We start from the raw sequence: 20,966 nt of genomic DNA, 5'->3' as shown, positions 1-20,966 counted from the left end.
ACTGAACTAATAATCAACGTACAAACTGAGAATATAAGTACTAGAAATAAAGAAACTACCACTATGGCACTAAGCCATGACTCATACTACCATGAAAACAGGAAATAACTAACCACTAGTAACAGAAATAAACATGTGATAAAAGATAAATAAACATGACTAATTTGACTTGTAAAACTTGTGACCGAAACTTCAGCTTTGGATGTTGACAGTTTCAACATTAAATCCGTAAGTATCATCTCCATGGGTTCAACTCGAAATTATGCCATGTCATAAATTAAAAATACATAATTAAAATCTTATGTATTAGTTGGAGTCTCCGAAATCAAAATCATATTTGTCATCCATATAAAAAAAACTAATAACTTAAAAGTTAATTTCCTTTTTAAAGAAACTAAATTCTAAAGCAGAATCTTAATACATATAAACAATTCTAGTTGAACAAACCAAGAGCTTGCCATTTGTTTCTATTAATTAATATTCTATAAATAACCATATGATACAAAGTTTTACCCGAATTTGAGGTGTCCGTTAGCCGGTAGGGATCATCAAACTACCATCTAGATTACTTTCTTCCCGCTAAAATAAATACCCAACTTTATTAAAAAAATAAAAAGTATAACCGAATATTAAATCAAGAACCCCACCAACTACAAGCATAAATTCGCAGGCGTTCGTTCAACACTCTCCACTGTCGGTTGCATCGTATCTTTCAAGCAACAACACCATCATCTGCCACCAGTATGTTTCAAATTTAATCAATCTTTACTTCATTATATAATTATATATTATCTGATGATTCTAGTAATGTGAATCTGACTTAATATCTGTTGTGTTTTTTTTTTGTGTTTAGAGGAACGAAAATGGCGCGAAAGAAGATCCGAGAGTACGATTCGAAGAGATTGCTGAAGGAGCATTTCAAGAGAATATCTGGTTATGAATTGCCAATAAAATCAGCACAGGTGAAAATAGTTATAAATTTGAGAGTTAATGTATGTTTAATGTTAAAACATAAACAATTACTTGATAGTTAATTGATCAGTAATATTTTTGGTGTATTAGATTACCGAATCAACCGACTTTGACAAGCTGGCACAAACAGAACCATGGTTAGCTTCATCCAAACTGGTTGTGAAACCGGACATGTTGTTTGGAAAGCGTGGCAAGAGTGGACTTGTTGCCTTAAATCTTGATTTGGCTCAAGTTGCTGAATTCGTTAACGAACGACTTGGCAAAGAGGTAAATTTAGGGGTGGCAAATGTGACCCATGGGTTGAATGGGTTGTAATAAAATGTATATAATGGGTCAGAATGGGTCAAACTAAAAAAAGAAAAGGATTGAAACGGGTCATAACGGGTTGACAATTTTTTTAACGGAACGAGAAAAACGGATGAACCTTTTTAGTTTTTTTACTTTTTTAGTTTTTGATTTATATTTCAAGTTATGATTTTTTAATTTTTTTAATGAGGGGTTTTTGAAATGGGTCAAAATGGATTGAGATTTCAAAAACCCTCATTAAAATACTCAAAAAAAAATAATTAAAAAATCATATCTCGAAATATAAATCAAAAACTAAAAAAAGTAAAAGAACTAAACAGTTTTCTCCATTTTTCTCGTTCCATTAAAAAAAAAAGTCAGCCTGTTTCAATCATTTTCTTTTTCCATTCTGAGCCATTATATACATTTTATTACAACTCATTCAACCCAATGGGTCACATTTGCCACCCCTAGGTAAATTGTTACAACTTTATGTTGGTATGCAAAATGTGGTGGTTAAAACTTTTTCGATTTGATAGGTTGTGATGGGAGGATGCAAAGGACCGACAACCACATTCATTGTTGAGCCATTTGTTCCACACAATGAAGAGTTTTATATCAACATTGTATCAGAGCGGTTAGGATGTAGCATTAGCTTTTCAGAATGTGGAGGAATCGATATCGAAGAGAATTGGGACAAGGTACATATTTAGTTCCAATTTTTCTATCTATTTTTTCGATCGGATTTGTAAAATTACGATTTTACCCCTGGATTTTCAGGTCAAGACAATCTTTTTACCCACAGGGGTAGTGTTGAATCAAGACCTATGTGCTCCACTTGTTGCTACGCTCTCGTTAGAGGTGAGATTATTAGTTCTCAACGGGTTATGTCGACTTAAAGTTTACGAAAGTCAGTATTGAATGCATACAACCTTCTAAAACGATTTTAGAAACGTTGTAATAATATTATGCATATTGAATCTCTAATGATCACTTCTTTCTTATGCAGTACAAATCTGTAATTGAGGAGTTCATCACACACATATATTCCTTATTCCTAGGTAAAATCTTGTCACATATGCAAACATTCAGAAATCTAGCCAAAAGCCACTTTTAAGTTTTTATAGTCATGTTATTTTTTTTTATTTTTTATTTTTTGCATATAGATCTCGACTTCACGTTCTTGGAAATGAATCCGTTCACTCTGGTTGATGGAAAGCCTTATCCTCTTGATATGAGAGGCGAGCTTGACGACACTGCTGCTTTCAAAAACTTCAAAAAGTACACCATCTTAATTTCTTATTATTAACTAGAGATTTGCTAATTTAATCACTTATTTGATTTTTCGCCGAAAACACATCGTGGTTTCCAAAACTCACTTTTTCAATCCGAATTACTAACGCCATCCATGTCTGAAGACTGCAGTTAACTTTTAGTAAAATGACCAAAATACCCCTGTTAACTAGATATTTTTAAGGGTTTTTCATTTTAATACTAGGGGTATTTTGGTCATTAATAAAAAAGTTAAGAGCAGACATGGATGACGTCAGTAACCTGCATTAAAATGTCGAGTTTTGGAAATCATGATGTGTTTATGATGAAAAATTTTAAAAAGTGATCAAAACAGCACTAGACTCTATTAACTATTAACCAAACTTAAAAGATGTTATTATTTCGCAGGTGGGGCGGTATTGAGTTCCCAATGCCATTTGGAAGAGTTATGACTCCTACTGAAAGCTTCATCCATGGACTTGATGAGAAGGTGCATATAAGTATATATACCACTTTTATGGAATTATATATTTTAAATTTTTTATTTTGAATCCTTGCAGACGAGTGCATCTTTGAAGTTCACGATTCTTAACCCGAAAGGACGGATTTGGACCATGGTTGCTGGTGGTGGTGCTAGTGTCATCTATGCAGATACAGTTGGAGATTTAGGTTATGCTTCGGAGCTTGGAAATTATGCCGAATATAGTGGTGCACCTAATGAAGAAGAAGTTTTGCAATATGCTAGAGTTGTCATAGATGTTAGTGACTCATTCTTTAATATTATGATTTAAGCTGGCTTTGAGGGTCCCACTTTTATAAAATTTAACATTTTATGTTTCAGTGTGCGACTGCTGATCCAGACGGTCAAAAGAGGGCGCTTGTGGTTGGTGGTGGGATTGCGAATTTTACTGACGTGGCAGGTACTTTTAATGGCATCATTCGCGCGATGAAAGAGAAGGTAATTTGTTTGATCATTTGCAACAGAAAGGGTAAAAATGTCTTTTTTGGTGTTAATCTTGATAAAAATTTATGTAGGAGTCGAAGTTGAAAGCTGCGAACATGCATATTTATGTGCGACGAGGAGGTCCAAATTACCAAAGAGGGCTTGAGAGAATGCGCGCACTCGGGGCTGAGATTGTGATCCCTATTGAGGTATACTAGACATTGTTTCTCCTAGCATTTGTTTCATTTTTAAACATTTTCAAGGGTGAATTGGTCATTTTACTATGGTTTGGGTCTTAGGTGTATGGGCCAGAGGCAACAATGACTGGGATATGCAAACAAGCAATTGAATGCATCATGGTTGGTGCTTAGATTTGGTGGGCTTATGTTTCATTGTAAGGTTTAAGTTTCAGATGAGAGGTTGATAAGAATGTTGCAACTGAAAACTATTATGGTTTGTATTTGTTGGTTTAATGAGTAATGATACACTTGCAATATGATTGAAATTCAGTATAATTTCATAAGTCGTGTGACTTTATGTTGATTCACTTGTGAATTTACTAATACAATTAACATTATTTCACATGTAAATTTGTGTTAAAGTCATATGTGTATTTACACTCTTAGATAAGTTTTTTTATTTGAATATGATTTCACCTTGATATAAATTTACGTGTATGGTAGTGTTTGAATATGTGAATTTACACTATGACTTACTGTTACTTTTCGTCCTGTTTAATGTTAAAACTGTGAATAAGTTAAAGACATTCTCCTTGATAGCAATTCATCTTCGGGATATCCAATGCCGCAATGGCAACAATGGTTGATATCCGATGCACATAATGGTGGCAATGGGTTGATTATAAATGTTATGTTGAAAAGCTAGTGAAAATCGAAATCTCAAAATTACGGGTAATTATATTTATTTATTTATTTATTGGACCTGGGTTTCACTATTTGAGAGCTTCGCACTGAACCAAACTGTCTCTAATAAGTTGCGATGATTGAAAATATCGATGCTAAAAATACTTTGTTTGAAATAAAAAAAGCTATGATGAAATGTGTGGGAACTTGTCCCACATAGGAGGTGGAACCTTGAAGTGGTATATAAGTGGGACCCTAAATATTGTAAAGCACCCTCACCCACTTGCACATGCCCACGCGTGACATGGACGATTGACACGATGTGGTGCACTTTGAAATTGCACTCCGCATATTCTCCTGCCACTGGCTCACTATGAGTCTCCTTTATTTTTTTTTTAAAGTTTAGCTTGGCACCACTGGTGTAGTTGGGGGAAGTTACAGTTGATGGGCAGTTACCAACATGTTCCTACGGGTGTGTAACACCCCGGCTTAAGCGGAAACGCCTGAGTGTGACGTACAGATTGCTCAAACACACGTGGCACTATTAAGTGACCATAATAACATTAATTTATTTAATAAGCCAAGTAACACAAGTTCGAAAGTAACAATACAAGTTCAAACCAAAACATAACCATAACAATAGTTCTTTTATTGAAATACCCTAAGTAATTTAAGTGTCTACAATACTTCAACCTCTAATCACGGTACCTGTAACATATGTATAAAATATGGTCAGCTATAAATATAGCTGGTGAGTTTTCACAGTTTAAATACGTACATAAAAACCATACAATTCATAGACATGTGGTAAACGAGCAAGTAAGTCCTTTCCAGTTGGTACAACCAATAATCGCGCAAGTAAGGTCCTTTCCAATTGGTAACAACCAACGTACTTGGATAATGAGGCCCTTTTTCCACTCGATACAAATGGGCCGGAGTGCAAAGGGGGGCGTATGATCATACTTAATGAGGCTTCCCAATCGTGCAAGTAATATTCGTGCAAGTAATACAAGTAACACACAAGTTCATATACAAATTATAGTTTTGTAATAGAAGAAATAATACTTGAATCTTTATAAGGATACACATGCTACCCCAAAACATTAAAACATTAAAAAGGGGTGGTGAAAAACTCACCTTATGAATAAGGTAATAAAAGAAGCTCGAAAGCGTTGAAGAATGCAACAACCGAACGCGTCACGAAAGCCGAAGCGTGTGATCAATACCAACTAAAATAGATAAAAAAATAAGACTCAATCGATAACCTTTATTGAATATTTCATGTTATTTTGTATTCTTTAATTATAATATTAACATTTAAGTTTTAATGGAAATTTGGTTATTAATATGATTTAAGTATCCTAGCGGCATGAAAACGAAGTTTATATGTTCAAAAAGCTTGAACTATTGGTTAGGCTGAGGGGTGTGGAGCGCGACAGGGGGCGCGTGAGCACTTCCGCTCGCGCCCCGGGGCGCGAGCACCACACCACCGGGGCGCGAGCACCACACCACCGAGGCGCGAGAGGGGCGCGAGCGCGGAAAAAGAGGCAGGCGCAAGAGGGGAAGCGGCTGGGAATACGCGTGAAGGCGTCTTGGGAAGCGTAAATAGAGCCGTTGGGCTCATAATGTTTATTAAAAAAAAAATTTTTTTCTCTATATAAACCAATATAACATACCACACCCAAAACCAATATCACATACCAATATCACATACCACACCCAAATCCCAAAATCACCCCATCTTCGAAACCTTTTTTTAAAAACATGGCTGGAAATTGGTACCCAAACCTAGATTCAGATTACAGTTACGACGATTTATGGTCGGCACCGGACCAACCGATGTTTTATTCGGGGTCGCAACAATCATCCGGCTTTCAACCATCCAACATACAACCGTCTCCTAATTTTGTTGTTCCGGAGACACAAGAACCAGAAGGTGAAGCTGCGGGACAAAGAAGACGCGTCCACCGGAAAAAACAAGTTGCAACGGACGGGTCGGGTTCGGCTTCGACAGGAAGGACGAAACGGAAAACCACTCCGTGGTCATCGGATGAGAAGGAAGCCCTGTGTCGGGCTTGGATAGTCATTTCTGAGGATCGGCGTTGCGGTAATTGTTTTAACGTTTTTAAAAATTATTTTTAATAAAAAAGTTAAATAAAAAAGTTAAATGACTTACAAATTTTATTTATGCATTTTGCAGCGGACTACCAAAAGAGCAAGGTCTTTTGGACAAAGGTTAGGGAGACGTTCTATTCGCTCGTTGGGAGTACAGAGCGGAACGCCGATATGATTTCGGGTCGGTGGACCGAAATCAGAAAATTTGTCGGCTTGTTTACTAATCTGTTCAACAGGAACGCCGGTCGTATGAGACCAAGTGGCAGTGACGATTTGGCGGTTTATAATTTCACTGTCGAAGAGTGGAAGCAGGAGTGCCTGCGGAGTATGGGACGGTGAAGACGTGGGACGATGTAAAGGTGTGGGAGAGGTTGAGAAGGTGTTCTAAGTGGGTTGAGCTGGTGGCGCCGGACCTTGATGCGGAAGTAGGGCCGAAACGGACTAAAACTAGTTCGTCTGGAGCGTATAGCACTTCCGCCGGGTCGGATTGCCGGGTTGGATTCGACCTAAACGTTGCGGGGGAGGAAACGTCTTCACCGCCGAGGAGGCGGCCATTGGGAAGGGACGCCAGGGGGAAAAAACCGGCTGAGGGGGAAGCCGTAAACATCACCGATCTTGTTGAATCCCTCAATAAATTCAACAAAACCATGGAGGTGGTCTCTAATGACAAAAAGGAAAAAAGAAGAATGAGAGATTTGGACTTCCTTACAAGAGACTTCAGTAACCTAAATCCGGTCGACCAAATGCTGATGGAAAAACAAAAGGAACGTATCCGGAAGAGGTTGATCGAAGAAGACCAAGCCGAAGAATAAGAATAATGTTTTTTTTAGTACTTTAATTTTTTTTTTAGATATTAATGTGTTTTTTTAATTAATGTGTGTTTTTTTAAATAATTTATGAGTTTTTTTAATAATACGTTTTTTTAATACATTTATAAAAAAATAAAAAAAAAACCGCTCGCGCCCCCTCTCGCGCCCCTCCACACCATGTCCCGGGGCGCGAGCACCACAACCAACACCCATCTTATCAAGTTTCTCTCTCTGCCACACGTCACAATATTATTGGCTGGAGCCCCCACTCGCGCCCCCTCTCGCGCCCCCCACACCCCTCAGCCTTATAAGTTATAATTATAATTATTATGTTGACTAAACGATTTCTAGGAATTTAAAGTTTACCTTACGTTTATTAAACGATTTTTAGTTACGGTTTACGAAAACGAAAAACTCGGTTTTTAAGTGTGAATTAGTGAGATATATTTTATAGTTAATTTATTTAATTTTTATTTAACTTAAAAAGGTTTCTATAATTTTATTTTGATTTTTAATGATTAAAAAGAATTTATTAATTAGGTGAAAAATTAAATAAAAGGAATATGGCAGTGTGTAACCAGTTGAGCTAGGGTGAACATTCGTTTATGCTTGGTTTCCCTTGTTTAAATATAATAACAGTTTCTAATAATTTTGGTTAAATAATAATAATAATAACATGTTATATCAAAAAAATAAGGAAGGAAGGCATGAAACCCGGGTCTCTTGTTTGTTATCCTAACATGTTAACCAGTTGGTCTAAAGAGCAATTCAGATTAAACTTGAAAAATATTATATATATATATATAATAATAAAAATTCATCTTCTTCCTTTATCAAGAACATAAACCCTAAATTTTACAGTCAATTAATCTGTTCAAGGTTTGGTGAAATTAGTTTAGGGTTTTTAATCATTGATGTTACGACAGTACAAAGCATATAACAATTACCTTAATATGTTTTGTTTTGATCGAAACCCAGTTGCCGGAAAGAATTTATAAGAATTCCCAATTACAGATTACTCAATGTATTAGAGGGGGATTGAGAGGAATGAGCGAGTTGCAATGGAGCTTAGGCCCCTATTTATACTAATAATTTGGAGCGTATACGTGTTAACCGGGCAAATTGATTTCCGTAAATTCCGGCGAGTATCACGGGATTGATTAGCTGTTTAAAGGTCGTTATATCGTAATTAATATATTGATTATGACATAATATCGACGACAATTGAATTTTATACACTTAGAATGATGAAAAAAATGAGTTTAAGGGTAGTGGTGGCCACCTCCGGCGCCGGATTCCGGCGGCAGGAGATCCACCGGAAAAACGGGATAGGAATGGGCGGGGTTGGGTTTAATTTATATTATTTTATAAAATAGAATGTTACATTTTGAACCCTGAAGTTTGATAAACCTTTTAAATGGAAACTAAATCTCTTTTAAGTTAATATAAGTTTTCGAAGTTTACAACTTTGGCTTTAAACTCTATAACCGTATTATATAACATTTTGTTTTGGATTGTTTACGCGTTAGAGCGGGTTATCGATAAGCCTCGAGTAATAAATGAACGAACGTTTGAACATAAATGTCGGGAATACTTTATTAATAATCAATAATACATCGAAACGACCCATCGGGTCGGGTTTACAAATAAAAATACGAATACGAATCGAAAAATTGATGAATGTCACAGGGTGTCACCCTGAAAATTGGAAATGTGACTGTTGATCCTTCCTCACAGTTATTTCTAATGGACAATTATAAGTCAAAATTGTTTCAGAAGGTCAATTAACTGATTAAATTGTCATTAAAAATGTTTTATACAATTTAACTTCTATGTTTAATAAGTTAAATGCTTGAAAATGTTACCGTATGTTTGGAATATAAAACTAAGGTGCTTAACTTTTAAGTTATAAGAACTACAACTTGAGAGACGTTGTAAGCTCTCATATAATACTCAACACAGGAAAACATATAAAATATTTCAACAACCGCACACATTTTCAGGTGAAATTCAAACCTGGTGTTCATCTCAAGCAATTGAAGCTATTTTTGTTGTTGCGTTCTAGGAGATAGACACACCCTCAGATGAGACACAAAATCTAAACCAAGGGAAGCGTGTTTAAAAGTGGTCTCGACATCTCTTCTTCTACTTGTTCTTTATATTTGTTTTAATTTTATTGGAAATCATTTTTTAAATGTACTTTCATAATGTATTTGTTTTCTTTTCCTATTGTATTTTATGAAAATTCATGAACGGCATTCCTGCAATTTAACTGGACATGACATGTTCCCATAATACTTATTAAAACCAATTTAAAAGGTCGCTTTCGCAATTTTATAGTTCAGACAGAAATTTTCACAAACGTTTGGGTTACGCTAGGTTTCCAACAACAATATACGATTCCAACCAATATTATGATCCAAATTGAAATGATAGAAGAATATTGATAGGGCATAAAGCAAATTAATCATGTGATTAAAGTACTCATTTACCAATTACCTTATGTGTTGGTTTTGACACCCTAGTTTACAACACTCACTCTACAAATACTTTAATTATACCCTAGTAAATATTAATAAAAATTAACAGAATTATTCATTAATTGTTAGCCTATATTTAACTATTTCTTCTTCTTCTTTTTTTTTTCTAATATATCAACCTAATCATTATTTGATAGTCTAGTCATTTTTTCTTCTTCTTATTACTACATGCAAATAGAATCAAATGTTAAATATACCATCAAATATACTATAAAAAAGAAATTAACAACAAACGATAATATAACTTTATAAACTATAATAACAAAATTTACAACGTAATATTAATCATAATTCACAAAAAATAAAGTAATTATTTTTCTCGAAATGGCAAAAATATTATAGATGTAGTTTAGCTCCAAGTTTATGATATTGAAACATGTTAAACATAGGGGCATTTACGGTTCGGTTCAAAACCATGAAACCTTCTAAACTGGTCATTAGTTTTGTTTCACGGTCGATTTTTCTTTTAAACTTTGGTTGATCGGTTTCAAAATTTTTAAACCGTAATGAACGGTTTGGTTTACAGTGTTAAAATTTTCAAACAGTATAAAACCGGATTGGACCGTAAGATATTTGAGTATACGTTAATTTTTCAAACAAATTATTTATTATATATTTGATTATTAATATTTCAACTTTGGATTTAATAGCAAGTAAAAGGGAACTAACTCTAGCTTGCAGACAGTGTTGCCCGAAACGCCATGGCCTCTTAAGTCAAATAATAATTTGGTCTATAGTTTTATATGATGATTGCTTCAATATACTTGTATAAGTTATGAGCCTTAATTCCTTAGCTTTCAAACTTTGGTCAGAAGCTAACATAATTTGCAGATTTTTAAGTGTTACAAAACGAGTTTTATAATATTAAATTAAACATACATAGCATTTAGAAAAATTAATAACATTAATTTAGATTTAGATTTCAACGTTAATTTTTAGATTTCAAGTTTTAGAAACTAAATGGAGACCTGAAGAAACACCAGTCGAACCCGGTCAGATTACAAGTAACCTGAGGGTTAGATAGACGTTTCCCACGAAGGGTTAATTCCGGCAAGATGGTTCTTCCGATAACCTGCAAAACAGACACCGTGAGCTCGTCACTAAGAAAGGGGGGGGGGGGGTTCCTCCTTGTGACCACCCTCCGGGGCAGTCTATATTACTCTTTGAATATAAAAGTATATTATTAATACTAGAGCAGTTATCAGGTAAATTATATAAGATATTAGATGATGAAATGATAATACCATTTGATGTCTTTTATAGCCGAAGGTGGGTTTCCAAGGAGGTTTGCCGGCCTACTACTCTGCCAACTGTGGCCTACACACGTGCTCTGCTGGTAATTGGTGGATAGACAGCGGCTGATAGTGACCAGGCGTGCTGTTTACTTTTCCTTTTCCACCAACTACAGGCTAGGCACGTGGTATGGCAGGAGTTGGTGAGCAGGCGGCGGCTATTGGTCACAGTGCTGTGGCGTGTTGTCGGCCATGCTGCTGTCAGTGAGCTGTCGTATCCTTGGTCAGATCTTTTGTCCATACCTCGTCAGGTATCACACAAAAGATCCTCCATTATTATACGGACTGGCTCATTTAGGCGGGAGTTTTCCCCCTCCCGCCTTTATGCGGGAATGTTCCCGACTTTGCTCATTCCTTCTTCAGGTGACTACTGAATTATTATGAGTGTTAAGCCTTATGCGTGTAGCCATGCTGCGCGGGTGGCCAGTCCCTAATGGCGGGTACCCGCGCCTGCGGGAACAGGCGGGTTACTTGGAAACCATAGGGAGGCATTTCCTGCGGGACCAGCTTGCGTACCGCATGTGAGGTCGTCACAACTCTGAGCGTGGTGGGTCCTGCGGGTTTGGTAGGTCGCGGCGCAGACGTCCCTATGGTGAAGTCTGCGGGTTCAACTGCGCAGACGTCCGTTTAAGGAGTCTTGCGTGTTCAACTGCGCAGACGTCTCCTTTTAAGGGAGTCTTGCGGGTCCTAACCACCTCTGCTGGGACCTACCTCTTCAAGTCCCCCCAGTCCAATGTTCTTCTCATGAATGTTCAATAAAGTGAGGTGAACTTTTGGACTTAAGCAAGGGGTTTTTTGAAAAGGGTTTAGTTTTATGGGTTTTCCGCGGGAAGTCTTACCCACGGGTTTCCCAATGTCACGCAGAATTTCCCAATGTTCTGCTTGACCTCTGGGATGATGCGGATAGGTCTGTAACCTCCCCGCAAGTCAGGAGCGTTTAGAACCTTTTGTGTAGATTCTCCATGAGGTCTTGGTGGTTTTGAACATAGTGATCAATCATGTTATAACCACCAATTCCATCCTGAAGTTTCAAACAATCTGGTTCTTGACGTTCCCGCTATGCGGGGATGTTATTCCCGTTTCTGCAAGCATGGCCCAGAAGATCCTTCTTGGTTTCAATTCCGATTGAGTGCTCGGTATGCGAAGGGTTTTGCCTTGACGCTGTACCCGCACTTCGTCTTATTAGTTACTTTACTCCCAAGGTATCCCTGGCGTTAAATCCCTGCAGGGCTAGGTGCGTGAAGGGTTTTGCCTTGACACTGTACCCGCGCCTGACTTATGGTTGCCGAGGTGTTCCTGGCGTTTAATCCCCTGCGGGCGCTAGGTATGTGAAGGGTTTTGCCTTAACACTGTACCCGCGCCCGACTTACAATTGGGTGCCGAGGTATGACTTTTTACGGGTGTTAGGTATGTGAAGGGTTTTGCCTTAACACTGTACCTGTGCCTGTTTTGTAGTTGGGTGGAATGCCAAGATATTCTCAGCTTCACTTCCCTGTGGGTGCTAGGTATGTGAAGGGTTTTGCCTTAACACTGTACCCGCACCCGGCTTTATAGTCGGGTTTTTTCCGGTTTCCATTCCCTGCGGGTGCTAGGTATGTGAAGGGTTTTGCCTTAACACTGTGCCCGCACCCGGCTTCATAATTGGGTTTTTCCGGTTTCCGTGCCCTGCGGGTGCTAGGTATGTGAAGGGTTTTGCCTTAACACTGTACCCGCACCCGGCTTCATAGTTGGGTTTTTCCGGTTTCCGTGCCCTGCGGGTGCTAGGTATGTGAAGGGTTTTGCCTTAACACTGTACCCGCACCCGACTTCATAGTTGGGTTTTTCCGGTTTCCGTTCCCTGCGGGTGCTAGGTATGTGAAGGGTTTTGCCTTAACACTGTACCCGCAGCCGACTTACGGTCAACTGGATAGCCAGGGTAAGGGGTTTTTCCCGCTTACTTTTCAAATCTTTTTGAATCTTTGAAATTTGAAGAGTTGGTGAAAGGATAAGAACAGTCGTCGTGCGACGGTTTCTTCTGACTGTGTCAGGAGGTGCTGGAAGTTATGGCGACGTGACATTATATGGTCATTCCAGACGCTTTTTACGGCGCGTGGGCGCGATTTTTCGGGCGCGTGGCCGCGAAATTAATGGCACTCGTCCTGTCAACAGCTGTTGCCAGCTTGCCCGGTGCCACATGTCACGGTTTCATTGCACCTTCAATTTATCTCTCCTCCGCATTAAATTCACCGCATTAATTGCGATCACTATATAAAGGGGAAGAGTGTCCTTTGTAATTCACACCTTTACTTCTTCTCTTCATCTCTAAAGCGATTTCTGGTGAATACTCCCTTATTCAGTTGAGCATTCCTCCGAAATCGTTTCTTCTTCCTCTGCAATATGTCTTCCCATGATGCTGAAGCTGTAGCCGACGATAGGAGTACTGCTGGCGAGTGCCAGTGTGCTCTACCTGTCGATCTGTACCAGTACGTCGTCAGGAAATTCATGCTTGAGTCTCTTGAGCCTGAGTTTCCTGAACCCCACCAGACTGTGTGCGATGCCCCCAGCGGCAAGATCGGGGTATATGCTGCATTCTTTGTTTATGGGAACCTTAGGTTCCCATTGACAAAGTTTGTGTACCGTGTCCTGCAGAGGCACGGTGTGCACCTGACCGAGGTGCATCCGATGGCGATTGCCAAGATCCGGCACTTCGAGTGGGTGTGCCGGATTCTGGGTATTGAGCCCTATGTGGACCGCCTGATGACCTTCTATACTTGGAGGTGCATCCAGGGGTGGTACACCCTGACAACCCGTATTAAGGGTTTGAAGATTTGCGCGACCGAGCGCAGTCTCCGATCGTGGAAGCGGGAGTTCTTCTACATTTCTGCCCGCGCCATCCACATTGCCATGAAGTTTAAGAAGGGGCAAGCGCTTCCGAGCCTTCACGCTTCCAACTACCAGGAGGCGGAATGGTTCGCGAAGATATCCCGGGTCCAATCTCCGGTTTACCGGTTTGCGGAGTCCGGGATGGTGATGCTGGGGATGAGCCGGGTATGGAAGGAGGCGTCTCGGTTTCCCATCCTTCTCGAATACGGTTTGAACTCTATTCCTTATGGTATGTCTTGTCTTTCTTGCTGATATGAGTTTGTCTTCTAACTGTTTCTTTTCTTTCAGAGGGGAACGATTTGGAGTCGCTCCTATACCCGCGGGAAGCTGACGGTCCCGTGCGGGTGGGTACTCGTGCTCTAGACGAGAACGAGTTGCCCATCCTGGAACAAACGGCGGATCGGTTTGTGGAGGTCTATCCGCTGGGCCACGAGATCCTGAGCCACCGGCGGCCAGGTAAGGCGATACTCTATCCTCAACCCCTCAATGCTGTACCCGCTGCTGGAATTCCTGACATCCTGTCTTCTTCTGAGGAATCCGCAGATGGTCCTCCGCTGGTGCGGAAGAAGAAGGCTGCCGGCGGGAAAGGGAAGGAGAAGGTGGCCTCCACAGCTGATCCGGTGCTTCTATCTGACACCGAGTCAGATAGTGAAGAGGTGGCGGGGAACCCCGGTGGTGAGAAGACCACTGCTCCGGAGGCTACGACTGTTACCTCCGGAGAACCAACGACGACGACGGTGACCGGCATCAAGAGACCGGCTCCATCGGGCTCGTCCCCGCCCGTCCGTACGTTCAGGCTCAAGAAAACCCGTAAGTACAAACATCCTTATCTTTGTAGATTTATCACTTTATAAATTTATTGAAACACTTATCTTCTTGTGCAGGCGTGGATGTTGACGCATTCCAGGGTGGAGCGCAGAGGAGTACCCCTCCGCCGATGACGGTAGGCTCGATCAGCCTACCTGAGGCGACGACCCAGGCGCCTGCGCCTGCTTCCGCTGGATCAGTTGCTCACTCCCTTGAGCCGACTGTTCCAGCCGAGATGACGTCACCGCCGGTGGTAAGTGCGATTTTTACAGCATCTTTCACCGAGCCGGCGGTTACGATTGCTGCGGATTCTGCGGCGGCGACCGCGGCGGCGACCACGGCGGCCGCTACTATGCCTCCGCCACCGGCAACGACGGCCGGCCCATCAGGTACGCGCGGGGCTTCTCGCCAATCTTTGTCACCTTCCCATCTGCCCGACCTTTTGGATGGATTTCCCTTAGGTTCAGGTGATGGGTTCGGTGGCTATCGGCCTGTGATCGACCCTACAGGTGCGTAGGGTTCTTTTGGCCTTTATATTTTTCTTCATCTTTTCCTAACTGCTTTGTTTCTTTTGCAGTGTCGGATTCCAATGAAGTGTATGTTCCGCGATGGAACATCCGCCGAGGAACAACCCTTCGTACCCCTGTGGAGTGCGTGGAATGGGCTCGCCACGCTGCTCCCCATGGTGCGTTGGGGGAAGCCATGGCTAGCTACCAGGAGGGTAGGCTAACCAATGAGCTTCGGGTTCTCCAGGCCCGGATGCAGCCGCGCGTCGAGCTGCTTTGTCGTGAAAACGACAAGTTGAAAGCAGCTCGCGCCAAGGAAGTATCTCAAGCGCGGGCTCTTCGGGAGGAGAACCAACAGTTGGCCGCAGCTGCTGCGGAGAAGGAGAAGGCCTTCAAGGCCCTCGAGGTTGAGGTTCAAGCGCGACTCGAGGCCCGCTCCAAGGCTGCCCAAGCTGTTAACGAACAGCTTCGGCTGGCTAAGGAGACTGCGAGGAACGCAACCGAGAGGGCCACCAAGGCTGAAGCCGTTGCTGATCCTTTACGCGTGGAGAACGAGGAGCTCAAGGCCAAATTAGAGGCTCTCCAACGTGCTCATGATGCCTTGGCGATGGAAGATGCCAAAAAGCTCCAAGAGATCCTAGACCAGAGGGGCGTGCTTGACCACACCGAGCGGAAGCTTAAGGGCGTTGAAGAGGCTGCTGCAAAGGAAGTGCTACTTGCCAACCTTAACAAAAGCGAAGCCGAACGCGCCCGCACCCAAGCTCAAGCTGCCCTCCAAGAAGCTCTGGTTGCCAAGGAATGGCTTCTTCGAGAAGCGTTGTCTCAGGTATGTTTAGCTTTACGTCTTCACGCTTTCCTTTGTACATAGAAAAGGTGTTTGACACTTGTATTTTCTTTGTAGGTTGTGCATCGGGTCTTCTCAGAGACTACTTACGATGATGCCAAGAGCGCAGCCCTCAACGCTTCTCATGAGGATGGGGAAAAGGCCGGCTTCCTGCTTGGTCTAGGGTTCGTTGAGAAAGGCGTCCCGCCTTCCAACTTCCCTTTGTTCGATGTGGACACCGAAGCTGCATATGACCAAGCAGTGAACCAATATGCCGCCTTCCCGCATCCGGTGGTGGAGAAGGTGAAGGAAGTCGCTGCTGCTGATGATGGACTTGCTATCCTCAAGGCTTTCCTTGAACCGCCACGCTCTACTGATGGGGCGGGTCCAAGTGGAAGTGGTCCTGAAGCTTGATTCTGAAGATCCCTTCCCGCTGCTAGGATAGACTATAGATTTTGTTTTGTAGGCGGGTAGTTACCCGGCCATTCTTGTAATATATCTTTCGTGAAATACAAATCTTTTTGCGGATAAGACTGTTATTTCCTTTGGGTTTATTGCTTTATAAACCTTATATGACTTGCATACTTAGTTTAAATTAGCGATTTCCCAAGTGTTTAGAATAAGTTAACCTTGAATGTGGTTGACAGTAGGTTGAAGTTTTGCTTCCCCCTTTGTGAGTGTGCGGATAGGACCGGCACTTGCACTTGGTAGGATGGCTAAACTTTACCTATGTCTGACCTGCGCGTAGGTTTTTCCTTATCCTTTCAGAATGACTTTTAACCGTTCGACGCGCGGTTGCTAATGAGTTAGTGTTCAGCTTCCGCTACCAGGATTCATGCGGGTATACCGGCACTTTCACATAGTGGGATGGCTGAACTCTTCCCCTTTAACTGTCCTGCGTGAAGGTCTTGTCATTTTCTGGGTTTATGCGGGTTTTGCCGCCTTCCCCACGCAACGATTCTTCACTTGATGCGGTGAATACCGGCATTAGTGTTCGAATCGACCGTTCAACGCGTGGTTGTTAATAGGTTAGTGTTCAGCTTCCTCTACCAGGATTCATGCGGATATACCGGCACTTTCACATAGTGGGATGGCTGAACCTTTCCCCTTTAACTAACCTGCGTGAAGGTTTGAGGGTTTGTGCGGGTTTTGCCGCCTTCCCTGCGCAACGATTCTTCACTTCATGCGGCGAATACCGGCATCTCCATGTGCAAAGTTCATAAAATATAAATGTAAAATCATCAACTTCAATTTGAAGGAGAATCGTTTCCATTAGAAGTGGCTCTAGGCCTTTTCTTTACAAATTTGGAATTGATCTACATAAACTGTGTAATTGAGCTCCCATTAGACGTGGCTTGGATGGGAGCACCATCGAGCCGACATGTATCTTGTTCGGGATCTCGTTGTTTACGCAGTATGTAGTCTCTGTTGAAGCTGCGATTTTATTCGTGCGTTTCCCCAGCTGGGGTTCACGCATCAGCCTGCTCGACGCTCACTTCGCCACAAGGTGCGCGAGTGTCCCATCCTTGACAAATGCTTCGACCAAGTCCTTTACGTCTAGGCATTCTTCAGTGTTGTGACCTTTGGTTTTGTGAAAATCACAATACTTTCTCCGGTCAGCATTGTGGCGATGTCGGATAAACGGAGCCTTTGGCCACGGGAGCTCCTCCGTGGCGAATATCTCGGTCACACTCTTTGTGAGTGGCGTCCACCTGGAGTTCTTCTCCGGTTTCACGTTATCTCTTCCGCCCAACCGATGTTGGAAGCCGGACGGGGTGTCAAAGTTTACCCTTGACTGCCAAATGCCCAGCTTCCGTTTTTTGTTCAATCGGGCGGTAAGGACATTGTTTTCCCTCGTCTTCTGGGTGTAGAGGTTCGTGCTCTGCGGAAGATCTCTGCCCAGTTGCCTCTCAGTTTCCGCAAAGCGTTTAGCTGCGGTCATGATGGCATCCCATGTGGATGGCATGCCATCCTTGCCCGTTAGGGTGCGGATGAGTTCCGGGTCGTTTGCGCCCTGGATGAAAGCGGCGCGAACGAGATCTTCGCTAACGTTGCCCAGGCTTAGCTTCTTCGAGTTGAAGCGAGTGATGAAGTCAGGCAAAGATTCTTCCTCCTCTCGGACGCACTTGAGGATTGTCCACTGCTCCTCAGTGTACTTTCTTTGCTGACTAAAGTGTTGGCTGAACTTCTGTTGGAAGTCTGCCCAGTCGTAGATGTGGTGGACCGGAAGACGGTCGAACCACGCTCTAGCTGCCCCGACCAGCGTCATTTGGAACATATAACACCACGTGGGTTCCGTCCAGTTACTGACAGTCGCCCCCGCGATGAATCTGTTCAAGTGATCGTCAGGGTCAGAAATACCATCGTACGTGCCTATGTTGGACATTTGTTTGGCACTTCTTGGGGCGATTGCTTCCGCAATGTCCCTTGCGAATTTGGACGTTCCCGCCCTTGCCGCAGTTGGCGTGAATGTTTTGGAGAAGTCCCGTGGGCTGTTGCCCACGTTTATTGGACTGAATGCTTCTCCAAAACGCCTTCTCGGTTGGGAATCCGTTTCTTTACGCTTCCCTTTCGCCCTGTGGCGAGGGTTCGCGTCTTCCTCGGATTCCTCCGAATCATCGTCGTATTCGAATTCTTCCACTTGTTGGAGTGAACGTAAACGTTCATCCAACTCAGCTTGGAACTCTCTTTGACGTGCTTCGGCCCACGCTTTAACCTCATCGAGTGTTTGGCAGGGGAGCCTCGTCTGTTGATTTTCTAACTGGGTATCGGTGAATCCCAGTGTCTGATTATTTACTTCACTTGCCCCGGCTTGGGTAGCTGGGGCAGTGTTCGTAAAGTTTGTGTACTCGGTATTCCCCCTTATAGCTGGGGTCGTAACTACCGGAGTCTCTTGGTTACTCGGTTTTGGGACCGGAGTATCCTTAACCATCTTTCCAGAAATTTTGAAAAAACTGGAGAAAAATAAAGTTCTAGCTTTATGAACGGATGGCGCCAATGAAGAAACACCAGTCGAACCCGGTCAGATTACAAGTAACCTGAGGGTTAGATAGACGTTTCCCACGAAGGGTTAATTCCGGCAAGATGGTTCTTCCGATAACCTGCAAAACAGACACCGTGAGCTCGTCACTAAGAAAGGAGGGGGGGTTCCTCCTTGTGACCACCCTCCGGCGTGAGAATCAGTCTATATTACTCTTTGAATATAAAAGTATATTATTAATACTAGAGCAGTTATCAGGTAAATTATATAAGATATTAGATGATGAAATGATAATACCATTTGATGTCTTTTATAGCCGAAGGTGGGTTTCCAAGGAGGTTTAGCCGGCCTACTACTCTGCCAACTGTGGCCTACACACGTGCTCTGCTGGTAATTGGTGGATAGGCAGCGGCTGATAGTGACCAGGCGTGCTGTTTACTTTTCCTTTTCCACCAACTACAGGCTAGGCACGTGGTATGGCAGGAGTTGGTGAGCAGGCGGCGGCTATTGGTCACAGTGATGTGGCGTGTTGTCGGCCATGCTGCTGTCAGTGAGCTGTCGTATCCTTGGTCAGATCTTTTGTCCATACCTCGTCAGGTATCACACAAAAGATCCTCCATTATTATACGGACTGGCTCATTTAGGCGGGAGTTTTCCCCCTCCCGCCTTTATGCGGGAATGTTCCCGACTTTGCTCATTCCTTCTTCAGGTGACTACTGAATTATTATGAGTGTTAAGCCTTATGCGTGTAGCCATGCTGCGCGGGTGGCCAGTCCCTAATGGCGGGTACCCGCGCCTGCGGGAACAGGCGGGTTACTTGGAAACCATAGGGAGGCATTTCCTGCGGTACCAGCTTGCGTACCGCATGTGAGGTCGTCACAACTCTGAGCGTGGTGGGTCCTGCGGGTTTGGTAGGTCGCGGCGCAGACGTCCCTATGGTGAAGTCTGCGGGTTCAACTGCGCAGACATCCGTTTAAGGAGTCTTGCGTGTTCAACTGCGCAGACGTCTCCTTTTAAGGGAGTCTTGCGGGTCCTAACCACCTCTGCTGGGACCTACCTCTTCAAGACCCAAGTTCAATTCTCACTTACAACACCTTGGGAGTGTAACATCTGCCCCGATCCGACCCGACCCAGGTACCCGTTTCTCTGACCCGATCTCTTTCTTTTATGATTTGATATTTATTTATACTTATATTTTACTTTTAATAATAATAATATACATTTCCTTCCCGCCTCTTTCTCTCTCTTTCTTTCCGCCGTCCCGTCCCTCTCCTTCTCTCTTTCCGCCTTCTTTTCCCTCTTGTCGCCGTCCCGCCCTTAAGCCTTGAACCTCTGTCCTTTGTTCCTTCCCGCCTAAGGTTGTCTGCGCAGCTCCACGCGCCAGACTCTTTACAAGGAAGCCTGCGTGAAGACCACCTGTTACTGCGATACGCGAGACGAACTGTCCCCGCAGCGCGCTAAGGATTTTAGTTCTTCCCGCGGCGCGCTATGGATACTGTTCTTCCCGCGACGCGCTAAGGAATATAGTTCTTCTCGCGACGCGCTTAGAATTGAAGTTCTTCCCGCGGCGCGCTTAGAAATATAATTCTTCCCGCGACGCGTTAAGGTTGGTTCTGTCTGCCTTCGCGCTCGCGCACTTTTGCCTTCGCGCTCGAAGCCTTCTCGCGCTAAACCCTTTGAGTTTTCTTCTGTTTAATCTAGCCGTTTGTTTTTGTGTTGTCTTATCTTTTGAGCTGTTGACCTAATCTGCTTTATGTCTGAAAAGTTACTTTCGGCGCAGCATGCGCACCAACCCCATTGGTTGGCAGATAAAGTGACTGACATAATCTTTTGAGATCTGCTTTTTCCATGCTTGACCTGTACCTTTATCTGAACCGCCCATGCTTTTTTTACTGTT

The 20,966-nt window shown here is 42.7% G+C and overlaps 1 protein-coding gene across 1 annotated transcript; it reads left to right on the top strand.

The window, feature by feature from the left end:
• The first annotated feature begins 831 nt into the window (after positions 1 to 831).
• On the top strand, positions 832 to 3,855 carry LOC143614051 (ATP-citrate synthase alpha chain protein 1-like). The gene is made up of 11 exons (XM_077087598.1): positions 832 to 962; positions 1,063 to 1,239; positions 1,797 to 1,958; positions 2,038 to 2,118; positions 2,267 to 2,318; positions 2,424 to 2,538; positions 2,938 to 3,019; positions 3,090 to 3,287; positions 3,371 to 3,487; positions 3,565 to 3,681; positions 3,772 to 3,855. Exons 1-11 carry the CDS (start codon positions 864 to 866, stop codon positions 3,841 to 3,843), a joined length of 1,272 nt encoding a protein of 423 aa, XP_076943713.1. The 5' UTR covers positions 832 to 863; the 3' UTR covers positions 3,844 to 3,855.
• Positions 3,856 to 20,966: the final 17,111 nt, after the last annotated feature.

This window comes from Bidens hawaiensis, unplaced genomic scaffold (genome assembly GCF_021521415.1).
Source record: "Bidens hawaiensis isolate Kalapana, Puna unplaced genomic scaffold, B.hawaiensis_p1.1 tig00038687_1, whole genome shotgun sequence".
NCBI lineage: Eukaryota > Viridiplantae > Streptophyta > Magnoliopsida > Asterales > Asteraceae > Bidens > Bidens hawaiensis.
The sequence above is the reverse complement of the archived record's forward strand: the minus strand, read 5'-3'. Positions and strand labels throughout refer to the sequence as shown.

Bases quoted from the DNA above. Each gene is read 5' to 3' on its own strand.
- LOC143614051 (XM_077087598.1), top strand. From the start codon at position 864: ATGGCGCGAAAGAAGATCCGAGAGTACGATTCGAAGAGATTGCTGAAG. The intron at 1,240-1,796 runs GTAAATTTAGGG...TCGATTTGATAG, and splicing joins ACGAACGACTTGGCAAAGAG to GTTGTGATGGGAGGATGCAA. The intron at 2,319-2,423 runs GTAAAATCTTGT...TTTTGCATATAG, and splicing joins CATATATTCCTTATTCCTAG to ATCTCGACTTCACGTTCTTG.